Source organism: Clarias gariepinus, chromosome 17, assembly GCF_024256425.1.
Source record: "Clarias gariepinus isolate MV-2021 ecotype Netherlands chromosome 17, CGAR_prim_01v2, whole genome shotgun sequence".
Lineage (NCBI taxonomy): Eukaryota > Metazoa > Chordata > Actinopteri > Siluriformes > Clariidae > Clarias > Clarias gariepinus.
This window is the reverse complement of record NC_071116.1, coordinates 23,312,853-23,331,892: the sequence shown is the minus strand read 5'-3', so window position 1 is coordinate 23,331,892 and position 19,040 is coordinate 23,312,853. Positions and strand designations below refer to the sequence as shown.

At 36.7% G+C, this 19,040-nt stretch overlaps 1 protein-coding gene across 1 annotated transcript; it reads left to right on the top strand.

The window, feature by feature from the left end:
* Window positions 1–3,698: 3,698 nt before the first annotated feature.
* gpat4 (glycerol-3-phosphate acyltransferase 4) lies at window positions 3,699–16,159 on the top strand. Its single transcript, XM_053515536.1, has 15 exons — window positions 3,699–3,842; window positions 4,651–4,734; window positions 5,104–5,502; window positions 7,632–7,701; window positions 7,879–8,170; window positions 9,215–9,289; window positions 9,654–9,743; window positions 10,098–10,191; window positions 10,305–10,420; window positions 10,552–10,607; window positions 10,733–10,818; window positions 12,121–12,249; window positions 13,179–13,258; window positions 13,459–13,585; window positions 14,800–16,159. Exons 3-14 carry the CDS (start codon window positions 5,335–5,337, stop codon window positions 13,565–13,567), a joined length of 1,365 nt encoding a protein of 454 aa, XP_053371511.1. The 5' UTR covers window positions 3,699–3,842; window positions 4,651–4,734; window positions 5,104–5,334; the 3' UTR covers window positions 13,568–13,585; window positions 14,800–16,159.
* Window positions 16,160–19,040: the final 2,881 nt, after the last annotated feature.

Here is a 19,040-nt window from a genome sequence, read left to right as displayed (position 1 = left end):
ACAATAATTGCCTTGTTAAATTACTTCTAAATGTTGCTAAATTACCATTTTCGTTCTGAATTATATCTGTGCTGCGTGTTCGTGCTATTGAGGCGCACAGCGTGCTGATTGGTCGCGTCGTTGGTGACGTCACACGGAGCTTGTGGGTCGTAAGTAACAATAGTACGTCACTGGCATAAGCATAAAAATAACAGTATTATAAGAGTGTGCCGGGTAGTTTTGACAGAACATGAACAAAACAGCAGTAACAGCAGATTTATTAATGATAATCAGGGATAGGAAAAAGAGAAAGTACAGACTGAGAGGTTAGTCATGATCAGATCATACTGCAGTGGATAAACTCTACCATGCTGGAGGAAGCAGGGATAATATAATAATAACTCTCTCTCTCTCTCTCTCTCTCTCCAATCCGGATTCAATTTTATTTTTACATGAGAGACATAAAGATATTTAAAACAGTATGGTGTTTTAAATTTTTAACCAAATGAACTCTCATGTCTTTAATTTGTCATTTATGTATTTATTATTATTATTTTTTATTTTATCAATCAAATCCTGACATCATTTTATATAAGAAAACTTAAAATAAAGTATTGTAAAAGTCACAAAGTCTCTCTCTCTCTCTCTCTCTCTCTATCGTGTTTGTGTCTGAGCATGTAAAACCCACCAGGGCCAAATTAGGGGTCGGGTACTGAGGTGAACTGCAAGAAGTGTAAGATGGCAAAAGGTGAGAAGTGCACAAGCCACTAGTAAAGCAGCATACTAGATAATATGTCAAAGAAAGAGAGATAGAGAAATGTGTTTATTATAAAGGTAGATATAACTGCCCCAACATACTGATGCTAAAAGAAAGAAAGAAAGAAAGAAAGAAAGAAAGAAAGAAATCCAGGCAAACTTAACTTTTCTTTTATGTATGATTTATTTTGGTTTATTCATATATATTAATATAATATAACAGATTGTACACTGGCCAAATAAATTCACTTTTGGCACTTAAATATGCGAATGAAAAAACTGGAGAAAGAGGACAAAAAAGATAGTATCTGAAGTACCTGGTAAACTAAACTAGTTATGAGGATTTCGAATGAAAGGAGGTCAAGACCAGAAGGTGGCAGTAATGCACATAGTGGATGCCACTATTAACCAAGAAGACCAGACAAGAAAAACAAATAAGCGAATACTTAAAAGCTGCCTGAATTGGATAATTATTATTATTATAGTGATATAATTTTTCAGCTGTCAACCACTCTTTTCATTCTTTTCACTGATACAGTGATTACCTTCCCATTTCTTTGGTGAAGTTACTGGGATTGGGTTGAGAACTGTCCAATGCATCATTAAAACCCAAAAGGCTAACGCTGAACTGTCAACTGCATGAAGGAAATGTGGTTTGGAAGAAAAAGGAAATGAAGGGTTTTAAGTAAGAGCTTTAATAAAGCTTTTAAATTTTAGTTTCTGTGTGTGATAAGTACACACGTGTACAGTAACATAGTAGACAGATGTGGGATTCATAAGATCTGTTTGCATTATACCCCACACTGAAAGATGCCATGGCACAATGTGTTGAATGTTAAGATGCGTTTTGGTAATATCTATCCTAATCACATACGAAAAACATGAACTCCAGTGGTCTAATGAATAAGGTGCCTTCTAAGTCAGGGACTGTGGGTTTAAGTAGCAGCAGGGGTGCAAGTTAAGCAGAGTGTCACAGAGGTAGAGTGTTATGCCAGGCCCATAACCCAGAGGTTGATGGATCAAAACCTTCCTGTGCTAATCTTTTGTTATGTTTTGCTTCAAACCTCAAAATGGTCAAAGTTGTTTAAGGATAGAAATGCCCCTGAAAAAAATTATGACACGTATGCTTTAGCTGATGACGGCAGATTGGTTTGCTTTAGAGCAGGGCCGTCAGACTGGATCCTGAAAGGGCCATGTGGGTGCAGCTTTTCATTCTAAGCCGAAGGCACGCCTCATAGTCTTTTGAAAGCAAAGAACGACTAATTGGTTGGAATGAAAGCCTGCACCCACATGGGCCTTTTTGGATCCAGTTTAACAGCCCTGCTTTAAAGTGTGAACAATAAGGGCTTCACCAAAGCTTTAGATTTAAGGGTGTGCATGTGGTCAGTACAGTGGCGTAGTGGTTTTACAGCCTACTTAGTCTGAAAACACTGAAATTAAAACTTAAGTGACTGTACATAAGCTGCACCACCATGTCGTAATATTAATTAAAAGAGGGAATGAAAGTAGATGATCATATCGGTGCAATCAGGTGGACAGCATTTTGTGTGAGTTATTTGCACTTCAGTTATATTAAAACTTCTGTTGGCTGTTGGTCTTATCAGTGCTTTCCGTTCAAGGCTACTGTCTCTCCAGTCAATCATGTGCTGGTGTGAACGTGTTACATTAGTTCATTTGTAACTGCAGTGTAAGCAAAAATGGATGCACCACCTGTGAATTATACAAAAGAAATCAGCATGCAGCCATTTGTTTTTTTGTGGTCTGAGGGTGTACCTGGTGCTGAAACTATTCACTGAGGAACTTAAACCGAGGCTTTTGGATATCTGCAAACAAACGTCCACTGATACTCTAAGGAAGGTGAAGGTTTCTTAAAGAGAATCATTACTGGTGGACAATCATTACATTGGACATTATGACATTATATATGACATTTGCACACTTTCTGGACATTTCCATTTATTTCCATTTTTATTTTCATTTAACTTTCTATTTTATCTTTTGTACAGATATATATATATATTTTTCTTGATATATTTTTGAACATTTTCATATTTTGTTTTATTTTCTTATAGTTTCAGCTATTTATTTCTCGTTACTTGTTAATTGTTTTTAAATTTTTTAAGGTCACGGGCGGTCGTACAGTATAAGCATTTCACTGCATATTGTACTGTGTATTTTTAAATTTACCATTTTTATTTTTTGAGATATAGATTAATCACCACAAGCTTGTAAGTAAACAGCAGAATATGGAATGAAAACATCCCCAATCACCGACTGAGAAAAAAAGGAAAAAATTCAACCATCAGCTAGAAAATTCATGTTTACAGTTTTCTGGGATTCCTAAGGGCTAGTAATGGAACATTTTTTTATCTGGAAAAAGGTAAAACAATAAAAAATAAAAATAAGCTATCCAGAACATTGTAATCTTGCACAATAGCGCAAAACCTTCATTGTGAGATGTTAAAGCATCCTCCCCTAAAGTCCTAATCTTGCTTTATTATTCATCTTTTACCTGTTTAAGTCCCCTGAAGCCCTAAGAGGATGAAGATTCATTTCTGATGAAGAAGTGAAAACAGTGGTGCATTTGTGGTGCGCAGCTCAGCCTTATTTTAAATAAGGAATTACAAAAGCTTTTTGAAAGACGGACGAAGTGTATTGATAAGCAAGGTTATGTTGATGAAAAAAATGATGACTTTGTCTTTTGTAATAGTTATTAAAATAAATTCTACAGCCAGAATGAGGATAATTTTTGATTCACCCTGGTGGATGAGCCTATATGTAGTGATGTCAGCGAAGAAACTATTTTAAAATCTAAATTAAAACACTTTTAAGAAACTGACGAGACACAAGCAATGAATTTGAACTTTTATTATAACTTATCTTTGCACAGAATCGAGATCTGGACGAAACAATAAAAGTAAAGCGTTTCCGGTATGTTCTCTTCCGGTTTCCGGTTTCTTGTCGCGCTATTGTTGCTGTATTCTCTCTTGCCGGTTTGCTTTAATCTCTGCCTCCGAGGCAAACGCGTTTGCGTGTAAAGTACGGTTTCTAGATATGATATATATATTTAGTAAAAGAGTCGCACTGCTCATATGTTCTTAAACCAGGTGAGTTTGTAAATTCTGGATGTTTCTATAACGATAGTTAAATTAACCAGCTTGATATATTAACCGTTTTTGCGCGAGCTTTTTTTTTATTGCTTTAGCGAACCGTTAACGGTTTAATTGTTAAAATTGTTAAGCAAGTCACACATTTTATTTTAGTTTCAATGTGTTTTATTATGTTTATGGTATTACTTAACTTGTGTGCGGATTTTTCTTTAGAGATTTTTATATAATGTGAGCTCTTAGGTCAGTTATGTATAATTATATACAGATAAAACCGGTTTGTGAGATTTTTATAGTATTTTAGTGGAATATAATTTTAATATAATTTACTTTTCTGTGTCCGTTTTTTCTTAGACAGTTTACAGAAACACATTTAGCACATACAATTTGATATATATCGCCACGCTCACTTCCTATGTGCTTAACGGTGCCAGCAGTGCCAGCCTGCTAAGCCAGTGCGCATGCTCAGTGTAGGTCGTGCGCATGTGCAATATAGATCGGCAAGAGCCCATGGTTGATGCGGTTACAGGGGTTTGCTGATCTAAATATGTTTATTAAATCTATAGGTTTATTGTTTTGTCTTTTTAATATCCCTTGCTTAATGCTTAGACCCAAGTAGTTGCCAACTAGTCTGCCGTATCCTTTTTCCTAGGATGGTCAGATGATTGAGAGAGCATTATAATCCTCATGTATTTACATGTAAACTCCACTCTAAGACACATTAAACATGTATAAATAGAGATGTTTGTTAATTCCCTGGTAATGATTGCTGTATCGGCATAAAAGTTAAACATTTCTCTCTCTTTAGGTAGGGATTAAGTCAAAGAGAAATCGCACTGTTCCAGTATCAGCATGTTGGACACTGAACCGTATGGAATATACTCACTAGAGGGTGAGTTAAACATCATCTGCACTCCAGTTATATTACTTCAGAATGCGAAATCTTGTTGACAAATGGACAAAGTCAACATGATGTATGCTTCTCAAAGACCATATTTATGCATACTGTTGTTAATTCTTTTAAGAAACCAGCTAAACCTTGTGCATATGGCATTTTTGAGATAAGGGCCAATTTACAGTCCTTGTCGACCATGAACCAGCCAGACAAATTAATCCATTTAACTTTAAGATATTTCATCTGCAAATAATTTCCTAGGTGATTTATTTATTCTTCAAAAATGCAGTTGTAGGCCCGGAAAAAAAAATTGAGCTTAAATTTTTACTATTTTGAATTAGATTTTTTTTTCTTCTCGCTCCACAGAAACGTTGAACTGGTGGATGACAAAACCGCTTTGGAGAGCTATGGAATAAAACAAAATCCCAAAAACTAAATGCATAACACTGTAGCTTGTCGTTTGCCTTCTGGCGTCCTCAATAAGCAAAGCTGAGGTTGCAGGTGTGCCCATGAAGTCCTTGTTTCAGCGCAGGCTTCAGAAACTGAGGCTTTGAGGAAACACATTACAGTCTGCAATCCCTACGTGTCTCTTTAGCAATGGAGTCGTATTTTTTCCCCTTTGACGGGCTGATCTGCATGCTCCTGGGTATCTCCTTCACCGTGTGGGTTACACTCCTGCTGGTCTTCATCATCGTGCCTGCGGTGTTTGGGGTGTCCTTTGGTATACGCCGGTTCTACATGAACTCACTGCTGAAAATATTTGAGGTGGGTGTTGGAGTTGCAAAATGTTTAGTTTAATAATTTAATAATTCATAAGGACAGGGTTTTGTTTGGAGAGGGGGAATCGTTAAGTGTAAAAAATAAATAAATAAATACAATCTTATTGTGATTATTTTTTTTGGCACATATTGCGATATTATACTATTAAATGAAAATTTTGCATTTTGATGTTTATTGAGGTTAACAGCTAATAACGATTTCATTAAGAGAATGTTTGTCAATATTTATTTATTTTATACCTCAGAAAAACAACTACTTCAATTAATAAAATAGCATAGCTTTTAGAGTAGTCAATGTGCAGCTTGTATAGCAGTACAGATTTACTCCATTGTCTTAACTAACTGGCAACGAAAATAAGTACACCCTAAGTGAACATGCCCAAAGTTTCAATATTTTGTGTGAGCACCGTAATCTAGCATGGCCTTAATCCTTCTGAGCTTGGAATTCACCAGAGCTGCACATGTTGTTGCTAGGATCCTCTTTCACTTCTCCATAATGATGTCACGGAGCTGCTGGATGTTAGACACACAGCACTTCGCCACCTTCCGCTTGAGGACGCCCCACAGGTGCTCAATAGGGTTCAGGTCTGGAGATGTACTCGGCCACTGAAGTGACTTTGCATGGGTAAAGATGTACAGCCGTTATCACTTGGGGTGTACTTACTTTTGTGAGTACAAAAGTTTTGAGCTGTATCATGGATTATTTCAGTTATGCTGAGACTCTTTATAAACTGCATTTAAAAAATTTACATTTATTTACACATATTTGCATTCATGCTGAAGATGGACCGGTTGATCGGGCAGTAAACAGAACTCAAATTCAAATTTTATTTGTCACATACACAGTCATACACTGTACAATATGCAGTGAAATGCTTATGACTGCCAGTGACCTTAAAAAAGTAAAGCTTATACAAAAGAAATAAATATGAATAAAAGAAATGCATTAGAAAATAAAATTAACTAGTAAAATATACTGTACAAAGTAAAATATACTGTACAAAAAAGGTCAAAATATTAATATAGCAAAATATAGAAGAAGAAAATAGAAATTTGTCAATTTAGAAATTACTGCGGTGTGCAAATATGCATAAAAAGTGACTACTTAAAGTGACTTATTAAAGTGATGTGTGCAGTTGTCCATAAATGAAAATATAAATATGTAGTGCAAGTGTGATAAATGCCCAGTCAGTGTTGGATGTTAAAAAGATGGTATTAGTCCTGTGTTGTGTCGTGGTTGAGAGACCTTATCGCCTGCGGGAAGAAGCTCCTCCTCAGTATCTCTGTGTTGGCCTTCAGGGAGCGGAATCGCTTTCCAGACAGCAACAGAGAGAACAGTCCATTGTTGTTATGGCTGAGGTCCTTCACGATCTTCCTGGCCTTTGTCCAGCCCCGCTATCTGTAGATCAAGTGCAGGTCAGGAAGCACGGTGCGGATGATGCGCTCAGCTGATCGCACCACCCTCTGTAGAGCTTGTCTGTCCTGCATGGTGCTGTTTTCAAACCAGGTCGTGATGTTTCCTGTCCGGATGCTCTCTATGGTGCATAAGTAGAAATTCCTGAGCACCTTGGAGGGCAGTCTGAGGTCTCTCAAGCTGGTTTAAGGTTTAACTGACCATGAACGGAGAGCGGCCAATCGGTTTCGGAGATGAACAAGTCATTTCAACAAGCGATGCAACAGAAATGTATTTTTATGATTGTTACGTTATCAAAAATCATGCATGTTAAATGCCTCCCATTTGCCTTTTTCTCCGAACTCTGAAGTCTGAAACCCTCTCATTATATAAGACATGGGATCAGGTAGTGCCTGGTGGTTACCATCCCTAATGCTTTTAGTGTGCATCCTGCTTTAACTCATTTATCAGGTATTAATGTAATTGTCGGCCAGATCTAATTAAAAATATACGTATATTTAGTGACGCCCTCAAAACTCCATAAAAGGCAATCAATGTTCATATCAGTGGGCCTCTGTATTATGTAAATACAATCTTGTGTAAATAATCCATTTTTTTTAAAAAGAGTATTCCTAATATGCATTTCTTCTACTACTTCAGCAGAACATTCGGCTGTTGTATTCTTATGCTGTTGTTATAACTTTTTTGCTGCTTTTTTTCAGTGGGCCACACTCAGGATGGAGAGAGGAGCGAAAGAGAAGAACCAGCAGCTCTATAAACCATACAGCAATGGTGAGACAATCATCACTGTGACCATCACTGTCACTCTGGACATAGTCATTCTATATTAGAAATAATTTGCACATCTTGCAATGTTTCTTTTGGCAAATCAGAATCCAGAATGTGGTGTAATGTTAATTATATCATGTCATAAATTTTATATGTCATAAATTTTTATTTCCTGTCAAGGCATCATAGCAAAGGAGCCAGCTTCATTGGAGCAGGAAATACAGGAAGTGAGGCGTGTAGGTGGTGCAGAGGCTGAGTTCGACATGTCAGACATCTTGTTTTTCTGCCGGCGCGGGGTCGAAAGCATCGTGGATGACGAGGTGACGAAGCGCTTCACGGCGGAGGAGATAGAGTCCTGGAACCTGCTGACGCGCAGCAACCATAACTACAATTTCCAGAATATCAGCACACGGCTGACGGCGCTCTGGGGGCTTGGCGTGCTCATCCGTTATGGCATCCTGCTGCCTCTCAGGTATGCCACAGGTGGAGATGCAATTAATGCACTGTTTGATTAGGGAGCGTTAGGGAAGTGGTATGTTTTGTGGAGAGACACACCACCCCCGCCACCCTCATACTTCACATACAGATGGTGTCCTTCAGATTAAAAACTTTACCCCTTGATCTCCATACATAGTTCTGAGAATTATGGCCAATCAGTTAACAATTATCCGACCAGAAACCACTTGTCAAGTGTTGGTAACAGTCTGCAAATTACAGTTTTTTTAATGACTTTTTTATGACCGTCTTGGAGTAGGGGCTTCTCTGGTGCACAGCAGTATTTTAGGACATGGCAGTGTAGAACTCTCCTAATCATCCATGTAGGTATTTGATGACTGACGCCTCCAGCTCTTTCACCAGTCCTTTTGTTATTGTCTTGGGGCTCAGTTTAACCTTTTAGATTAATTTTTGTTTATGAGAATAAGTTGATCCGTGCCTCTTTTCTAAGGCTGACTTGTGGACGTTTGCAATTTGTTTCTTGTCTCAATGTTTAAATGTCAAGGTCTTGGCTGTATGTTTAGATCTTCCCCTGGTATCATGAAGAAAAAAGGCACTTGTTCTAAATGTAAGCTTTCATAGCCAAATGTATTCTCCTTATTAATATCCGACGAACTCAATTAACAAATCAAAAGTTTGCTTAAGGCATTACAGTAATTTTTAGAATCTCCTTGAATAAAGGTTAAAGACACAATCCTAACACTAAATTTTGTTGCAAGTTGTTCAGTAGAAAGCCATTTAAGATTCATCTGTACTACACGGGGCGTGATATAATGGCTTGTACATTTTAAATACTCCAAATTCCCCTGCTTGTTCCTAGGAAAACTCTACCTGCTATGGCTTGTTTTATATAGCCGTGGGTTAGGTGGGATGAACGGTGAACTATGTTAGCCTGGGAGGATTAAGGGGATAAATAGTTGGCCTTTGGTAAGGTTTATTTGTTTAGCATTAATAAGTCACAGAATGAAAAGTAAAAAATGTAGGAATGAGAAGTAAAAATTGTTTGTTTGAATGAATGCAGGGTCACTCTGGCTTTTACCGGCGTCGGGCTCCTTGTGGTTCTCACATCCCTCATCGGCCTTCTCCCAAATGGCGCGTAAGTCCATTTTTTGCTTTTGACTGTTTTTCATGAGACTATAGAAGGTAGAATTATTGTTACCATTTTGTGAATTTCAGAAGAATGTACACTTATTGCTAAAAAATGAGTGGTTTTTTTTTTGTTATTAATGCTGATATCGCTGCATGAGACATCAGTATAATGTTGGCTAACTGGTAAAAGAAATATTACGTTTGTCCAAACCCAGATATGTTTAAAATAAAAGACTGCGTTGGTTATTATTAGTTATTATTATTTTAGTGTTGCATAAAAGAGACACAGTCATAAAAGAAAAGTTGACTTGAGAGAGTTTATGAATGTGAACAGTGTGTAATGCTCACAGTGTGTTTGCTGTGTGTAACAGGACAAAGAATTTCCTAAGTGAAAAAGCTCATCTGATGTGCTACAGGATTTGCGTTCGAGCTCTCACTGCCATCATCACGTACCACGACAGGTAAAGTGTGATTTGTATTTCATTTTTGTTTATTTTTCATAATTACTCACCAGCAGGGGTTAGCATACAACCACTATGATAATGTTTATCTGTGTTTGCTCTTTATTGGCCAGAGTTGTTTTAATGCAGTGACCTATAAATACAAGACTGACTTTTTTTTTTTTTTTTACATTTCTTTTCCTCTGTAATACAAGCATTCTCAGTACACTAGTTATGAATGTAGTTTTGTTTTTGTTTTAATGGAATTTGCATTATAAGATCCGGCAGCTATTTTTTTGGAACAAATGTGACTTTAAAATAGGATTAAGTTACATTTCCAGTTCTATACAACATCTGTCGTTTTTTTGGCCGCAGTGAAAACAAACCCAAGAATGGAGGCATTTGTGTGGCTAATCATACGTCACCCATTGATGTCATCATCTTGGCCAGTGACGGCTGCTATGCCATGGTAATGGTTTTGCTGTGTCTTTCTTATGCTCAAGTATTTTTCATGCCTTTTTTTAAATGTTTTTTTTTTTTTTTTAGACTTTTTGTAATATCTTGTGTGTTCGTGTGTGTTAGGTCGGGCAGGTCCATGGTGGCCTTATGGGTGTGATTCAGAGAGCGATGGTTAAAGCTTGCCCACACATCTGGTTTGAGAGATCAGAGGTTAAAGATCGGCATCTAGTGGCCAAACGGTAAAGTTACATCATAAATAGCGTTCAAAACACCTGAGCTAATTGCTTGTAGCCCAATAAGGCACCACACATTCATAGCAGTATAATGCATAATCGCTCCTACATTACTAACTGCATTTTTATGCTTGCAGGCTCAGCGATCATGTTGCAGACAAAACCAAGCTCCCTATTCTCATTTTCCCAGAAGGTAAGAATTAATCAGGTACCACTAAATTATTGCCTGCTGTTTTTTTTTTTTCTTTCTTTTATTTATTTCCAACTGAAATGTATTAATTTTTTTAGGATCAATGTTTTTTTTTTTTTTTTCTTCAGGCACCTGTATTAATAACACCTCAGTAATGATGTTTAAGAAGGGAAGCTTTGAAGTCGGATGCACCGTCTATCCAGTAGCTATAAAGGTAACATTTCTTCTTTATAAATGTCAGAACCAGGCCCCAAAGAATGCAAGAGAGGAGTGAATGAAGCGGAGATTTATAGTCTGGAAGCACCCCTTGTGGACCCCAAAATCCCGTACTTTACACTTTACTTTTTTGCCTTTTAAAGGGTCCTTTGACCACATGTTTTTTTAGAAACCATTGTTTTAAAGTAGGAAATAAATAAGGCACAGGGTGAACGATGGTCAAACAATGGGTTTTCAGAGCTGTCTTATTGTTTGCAGAAGCAGAAGATCGTTTTTTGTTTAGTTTTTTTCCTTGTTTCTTTTTTTTTGTGACAGCAGTTTGCACAGCAAGTCACGTTTAGCCTTTTTTCTTTGCTTAAATGTTTGTGTGCATTTGTGTATATGGATTCTTTCATGTGAATAGTTGTAAGCTCTTGCACCTATAGTGTCCTATGGAGCATACAGAATCCTGCATTACACGTGCTGTAGAATACATCAGTATAACAAGCTTAATGACAAAAATCCCATTATTGAATACATACATGTAGAACGTACTACAGAGTCCCCGAAGCTATTGTTTCTTACCAATATCTTGATATTTATTACTAATATATGGAGGTATGCCCAAGAAGCTTATATAAAAAACCCTTTATTTATAGCAGGCCCGTTCAGCCCAGGTTTTCTGTTTAGATTCTTAACACTTACACTATCTGTCAAAAATCTTCCAGTTGAATTACCAATTTTACCAATTACCAAAATTGTCCAATGGAATTACATTGTCTTCCCTGATTTATATTTCTTTCTACATTGTAAAACAATGCTAAAGGCGTCCAAAATGTGCAATAATCTTTTTTGAACAGTTGATATTAAGATGGTTGTTACTTATGCGCTATAAAGCCTTAATTACGGCTCTAATCTGAGGTTCTGTTAATTGATTTTTGAGGCTGGAAACTCTAAATTAATTTCTCCTCTGCAGCAGAGGTAAGTGTTGGTCTTGCTTTCCTTGGAAGGTTTTCATGAGGGCCAGTTTCATCATGGTGCTTGATTGGTTTTGCAAATGCACTTGACAATACTGTTCTTACAAGACCTGTTCCAGAACAGCTGACATTCATGTCTGCAAATAACTGCATAACTGACTGTTGCCATGTGTTATAGTATAAAAAAACAAGTATTGTTACAGAATGTAGAAAATAAATCGCTAAAAAGAAAAAAAAAAAAAAAAACATTGAATTAGAAGGCGTGTCCAAACTTTTGACTGGTACTGTACAATCATTTAGGAATTTTAAAACCTCTGTGTGTGTGTCCCTGTCTGTGTTTACAGTATGACCCAAGGTTTGGGGAGGCTTTTTGGAACAGCAGTAAGTTTGGGATGGTAAATTATCTCCTCCACATGATGAGCAGCTGGGCCATCGTCTGCAGCGTGTGGTATCTCCCACCCATGAGCCGAGAGGTGAGTCTTAACATCTACGGTACAGGCACAGGTTTTGGATCTTTGTCTTGTGTTATTGTATATTATTGCTGACTCACAAGGCGGTTTGTGTGACACGCTTGATTTCAAGCATTTTTATACTATAGTTATTTTATAGTGTTTTATGAAGAATTCTCTAACCACGTCTATTTTCCGAGATGATTATGGTTATACGTCGGTTTGATGTTGATTTTTGTTTCCTAAGAACATGCATATTTTCACTCTCCAACTTCCCCTCTCTCTGCACTTTAGTAAACTTCTTAAACTGTCTTTATCTCTACTCTGAGTAATGCATTGTGGTACTCACCCTTTTATAAATAAACTTACTTCACATTTTTCTGTATTTATTGACTTGGTTTGATGCTGTGGGTGGGACAAAGTTTGCTTGATCACATTTGCGATCAGTTAAGCCTCCCTGCTGTTAGAGCTAGTTTGCCTTTCTTGTTCGTTGCTGATAAGCCCATGTTGACCCTGCTGTACCGGCACATTATGCACCCCCCAAAGGTTTTGTTTAAGATAATACCTCGTTGTAGTTCTGATTATTAGAATTCAGGAAGATGCTTTGTTTTAGATAAAACGTAAATTTCATATACTTTCTCAGCACACTTTTTTTTTTTGTCCCCCTATAATCCAGCCATTTGGAAATAGATGCATGTTCTTTTTTTATTTTCTAAAACACTGTTTTGATTAGAATTTTTCTTCCCACAGGACTGTTTTTTCAGTGTAAACTTGGCACTGTCACAGCTTTGAATGCTTTTCTGTCTGGAATAGCATGCCTACTGTAAAGCTATGCTTTGCTACAAAATGCCATTACATCAAGTTAAATACAAGTATGTTTGTGAAATTGTAAAAGGTTTAAAGCAAAAATATATTTATTTAAAATTAATATATTGACTTTTGTGCTTATGTAGGAGGGTGAAGACGCTGTGCAGTTTGCTAACCGGGTGAAGGCTGCCATCGCCAGGAAAGGGGGTTTAGCCGATCTGTTATGGTAACACACTCGCACTCATATGAAGCTTGTATTCACACAATAATGCTTTTAGTCAACTGTAGAGTCTTTAAACACACTTTATTGCAAGCAAAAAGCAACCGGAATAGTATTTAAACACTAGTAGATTAGTGCACTTGTCAGTGTATTTCTGTCCCCACTGATGCTGATGACTAATTAATTCTCTGACCTGTTTATCACAGGGATGGAGGACTAAAGCGAGAGAAGGTGAAGGAGGTGTTTAGGGAGGAGCAGCAGAAACTCTACAGTAAAGTGTTAGTGGGAAACGGTGAAGATCGAAGTCGCTCCTGATCACTGACGTTTTGCCTGGTAATTCAGATTTAACTAATCGAGCCCAAAGACAGACAAACACACACACACCTTTCGTCAGAGCCATAGGCCACATTTACACTGCGTGCAAAAGTGACCAGGTGTTTTTTTTTTTTGTTTTTTTTTTTCATTTGTTTTAACAGAAGTTTTTTTTTTGTTTTGTTTTTTTTGCTGTCAATGTGAACAGCAAAACCTGCAAGAGAGCTACCTTATTTAATTCAGATTTTAACCATTTCTATGTGTGGTCCTAAATGTAATACAGTTCTTCATGCCACTTTCACCTCAATCCAGATCAACAATCGAATTGTTTGTGACTCTCTAGTAGCATCAAGCAGAACCATACGGCGGGTTATTTAAACAGGAAGACATTTTTATGAACGTTCTCATTTCCAGAGACATAATTTGGCCAAATATGTTCAGTTTTTTCATATGATACAAATTTTATGACCGCCCTTCATAGACTGCGAAAACTGAACCTTCAAAAATAGACAGATTAATATATAATTATTTATATAAAATAATTATTAAAAACCTATTTGTTTCATATGTTCCGAAACCGTGACGATAGTCAAAAACAGTAGTGTGAAGCAACATCATACGATAAAACACAGATCTTTAGGGCCGACATATCCGCATGTAAAATATCCGAACTGAGAACTCAGTATGATGGCAATCAGATTCCTTTTACATTCATTTACAGACCAGCAGTGTGCGAATGAAGATTTGTTGTTTGAATATACACAGCCATCTAAAATTAAATTGTACGCATTTGGGATGCTGTTACTGTACAAGCAAAGTTATAATCAAGAGGTCTCAATCTAACAACCGAACGGCCATGGGAGAATCTGACTGCATTGCTGAAGTAAAGCTTAAAGTAAATACACGAATTGAAGAAGTTGCAGAAAAACATTCCTTTTTACAGAAACCTTGAACAGATCACATCACTTTTTTTTTTTTTATGTTTTTTGGCATGCAAGTCAGATTAGAAGCATGATCTATTAAGACTAATGTCAGATAAAGGTCACAATAAAAACATAGTACAGACAGCCTAACCTTAACGTTGGATATGGGCCACTTTCTGTAGTGTGAACGCGGCTACAGTGGTACTAATGTGATAGTGATATTAATATTTTATTGATATTATTATTGTTTTTCTTCTTCTTTATTATTATTATTATTATTATTATTAATAGCAGTTTTATCTGTAATTGCAGATTGCAAACAGACCCACTGACTGTGCCCAGAGCGCAGGATCTTTCTGAACCACGGCACAGACCAAACCCGGGCCAAGATGGATGCCTTGCTGAACTTCTGCAAGATTAATGCTGATAAACTGAACGGATCTCATTCAGATAGAACTGAACGGAAATAAAGCAGTTTGGAACTGGCCAGAGTCAAACAGATCTTGAAACAAAGAGTCGGATCAGAATTGACCCGAGATTCTCCCAAAACTGATGAACTGCTCCAAGTAAAATGGAAGATGTGGAATTTGTACTACATGAAATCAAACCAAATTGAACATGGGAGACGGGTCAGAAGAGACCAAATAATCAACAGATCACCTGTGTATCAAGCTAAAAATAATAATAATTATTATTATTAAAAAACTGAATTCATTTAAGCTGATCCAAACTGAAATAAAACAGATCTGGATGAATCAGATCCAGACTGAAGACGGCTTAACTGAAATTAATCAAGTTAATCTAAAACTGATTCAGACAGAAGACCTAAAGGACTCTGAATTTAATTATCCTGTTCCACTTGCATTGAATTAGCTGGATTTAAATGACGACTGAACTGATTTTTAGAAACCGAATTGGATTTGAACGGAAGGAAGACATTGCTTGCTGATGAATATCAGAAATGTTACTTTGCACACTTTTGCACGAGTCCATGAAGTGGCATTGCATTCTTTTTTTTAGGAAGGATTTAGCTAAATTTATTGTTTTTTTTGTTTTTTTTTTAATGAATAATTTTTTTTTTTTTTGTGGAGTCTGTTACTGTAGCGACATATTTGTCGTCTGAATGCATGTGTTCTTCCTCCAGGAAGAAAAAGTCAAGATGTTTGTCTAAAAGTCTGTTTTGTGTTTTTTATATATATTTTTTCTTTTCTTTTAAAAAAAAGAAAAACTGTTTTTGGACTATAAGTTCTTAAGTCGACATCGGACACTCAGGCAACATGTGTGCTTTCTTATTTAGATGTTTCACTTAAATGTTGACAGATACAGATTAAAAAAAACTAAAGAATTGCAAAAGAATTGTGTGTATCATAGTTTGCTAATAATTAAATATACAATATAATATGCTTCTTAAACACGCACAACATAGTGGCCACTTAAGAACATTGTAAGAGATCAAGCCTACACTGTTCAAAAGACACAAGACGTAGGATAATGGTCTCGTGTGGTCTCATCTGGGCAAAAGCAACCCTGTAATTCTGTCTTTAGAATGTTGGTGAAATAATGGGGGGAAATTTGAACATATAAGATGGTGAACAATTTCTGTAATAACATGAATTCTGCTGAACTGTCGAAACTGCTCTGTTACTCATTAAATGAATATGGTGTATTCGCACATCTGTCTGGTGGATGTTTTTATTCAGGCTTCTTATTAAAAAAAAATAATCTTAATTGGTTTAGCACTGCAAACTGTCACAGTGAATGGCTCAGGCTTAATAAGCATCTTAAACAGATTGATTCAGAGTGCGGGATCAGCTGTCATAAGTACTGTAGCAGTTAATCATGTCAAGTGATTATCTTTCTCAAACACCCCTTAGATTGGTATGCATATTTAAGCTTGCTTGCTTCTTATCAGCAGGAGTTAAGAAGACATGTGAAATGTGTACCAGCCAGTGGAATAAACATAATGAGTTTTTGAAAATTCCTTTTGTCAATCACAAATTTCTTCTCAGTGCCTTCGGAGGAAAAATAAATAGATTAAGAAATTGTTGTTTAAAGTACAAGTTACACTAAAGGACAAATAACAACAGAGCTAGACATTTTCTTATTAATAAAACTTATTCTTATTAATAAGAGTTTGAAGGCTCAGCTACAGGGAGCTGTTTGAGTCAAACTGAGACTTGTGATGAAATTTCTCATGAATGAAGACATAAACCTTTAAACAATTGACATTAACAGAAGACATTTCTGTGAATACACAGAAGCTCAATGCAGTAATGAGAGTCTTAGCCACAGTAAATATATTTGAATAATGCCAACATTTTAAAGGTGACAATCCTGGCTGATGTGGCGATCAATCAGTGATTAGCTTGATTCTTGAAAATCAATAGATAACCTGTCATCAGCTTGCGGCAGAGACACATTTGTCTGTGGGAAAATACTTTTGAGGAATGGAGACAGGCTTTTAGACTTTCCTATAGGAGGCAGTACAGACACAGTTTACACACACACCCTAAGCATTTTATTAGGAATGCTTATACAGAGACTAGGTGGAACCCTCCTTTGTTCTAAAAATGCTTAGTTACTCATGGCACAGATTCTACGTAACTGAAAACGCTTAATTAAGATTCTGGTTCATATTGATATGATTGCATTGTACAGTTCCTGCTGAATTTTTAGGTCCACTTTCATACTGAATCTTCTGTTTTACCACATCCCCATTGGAGTTCTATTAGATTTAGATCTGGTGCCTGAGAAAGAAAGCGAGTGAAGAACACTGAACTGATTGCGATGTTCATTAAACCAGTTTGAGATGACTATTTGCCTTGTGACATGATGCACTATCATGCTGGGAGTAGCCATTAGATGACGTATAGAAGATTGTGACCATAAAGGAATAGGGTGCGGCTTTCATTGATTGGTGAGTCTCAGAGAGTCAAAATCAGAGAGATTCCATTTCTTAATCCATTTTGATAATTAGTTTAAACTACCCAAAGCTGATGTCCTTGTATTGTCCTTTACTTCTTTCTGTGTCAGACCTATACGTGTTTAATTACGATAATAATGTGTACAGTCATTGCTTTGGATGGAGGTGTGACTCATTTGTGAATTCAGGTTTGTTTTTGTTTGCTGGCAGATCCGCCCTAATGAGTCGAGTATTTTTAGTGACCTTAAACAATAGCAAATGTCTGTGTTATTTTTGCCCTTTAGTGTTACCTTTTCTGCTCTCCCTTCTCACAATAGCAAGCGATAATACACAACTACTGCAATGCGAGAGAAAAGTTAAGCTCAGTTTAATCCGTAGTCATGACTGCATCTACACTGCTTTTTTTAGTGTAGAGGTGTGAAATGTGTGGGGTTTTGTTTTTTTCTTTAAATAATAAAACTCGGAATCAAATAAGCACAAACTGATTGGTCCTGTATTTTATTATTATTTTTTATTAAAGACATGCTGTTTGCAGAACGGGCAGCACGGTAGCTTAGTGGTTAGCACTGTTGCCTTGCACCTTAAGCATCAGGGTTCAATTCCCACCTCGGTTCTGTGTGCATAATGTTTCCTCCAGGTACTTTGGTCCCCCCCCCCACAGTCCAAATACATGCAGATTAGTCTAATTACCGTTCCCAAATTGCCCGTAGTGTGTGTGTATGTGTGCCCTTCAATGGATTAGCAACCTGTCCAGGGTGTACCCTGCCTCGTACCCTAAATCCCCTGAGATAGACTTTGTAGGCCAATTGTCTTCTTTTACTCATTAGCATTAAACGTGCAGCTCCAGTACTAGACTAATAAGGGAAATTGAAGAGACTTAACATGTTTTGGCTGACTGACATATAAAAAATATTTATTTATTTTATTTACTGAAACGCTCTTTTAATTCCCTGCCCCCCTGTGAGTGAACTGAAAGCTGTCTTTGTTTTACCTTCTACTGAACTTGAACTTTTCACTCATGAGACAGTGTTTATACTCCGAGGGAGCAGGGAAAAGCTAGAAATAAATACTCAAGGACAGAAATTGTGAGGTCTGAGGGACAGTTGTCACAGTTTTAAGCTATCTCTTTCTCTGTCTCTCTTTACCTCGCTCTCTCTGTCAAGCTTCAAAAATTGAAAAGGTGCTTTATTGGCATGACAAATATTTACATTTCTATTGCCAAAGCCCAAAAATAAAAAACAACAAACAAAGAAGAAAAGTATATAAAGAGTAATAATAGATAAATGTATACAAAATAAATGAGTATATATATATTTAGTCAAAGATAAAGTGACTCTGGTGAACATTATTATCTCTCTCTCATGGAGAATATTTTCTGCTGCTTGTTTTTGAGGCGAGAAATGTCACGTGCGCACTCCATGACGCAGCAAACCAGAAACGCTAAAGTGGAACTTGTTCTTATTTGTTAAAATACTGTTTTGTGATAATAATATGTTTATGACCATACTTAAAAATATAACGTTTATAAAAAATAAATAAAAAAACTCAATATTTGCAGTAATAAATGACGAGTTGTCCTAACGTCCTAACGCCGAGCTGTCCAATGGCCGTGCGTCAACACGCCGTTAGC

Bases quoted from the DNA above. Each gene is read 5' to 3' on its own strand.
- gpat4 (XM_053515536.1), top strand. From the start codon at position 5,335: ATGGAGTCGTATTTTTTCCCCTTTGACGGGCTGATCTGCATGCTCCTG. The intron at 9,744-10,097 runs GTAAAGTGTGAT...TTTTGGCCGCAG, and splicing joins ATCATCACGTACCACGACAG to TGAAAACAAACCCAAGAATG. The intron at 10,421-10,551 runs GTAAAGTTACAT...TTATGCTTGCAG, and splicing joins CGGCATCTAGTGGCCAAACG to GCTCAGCGATCATGTTGCAG.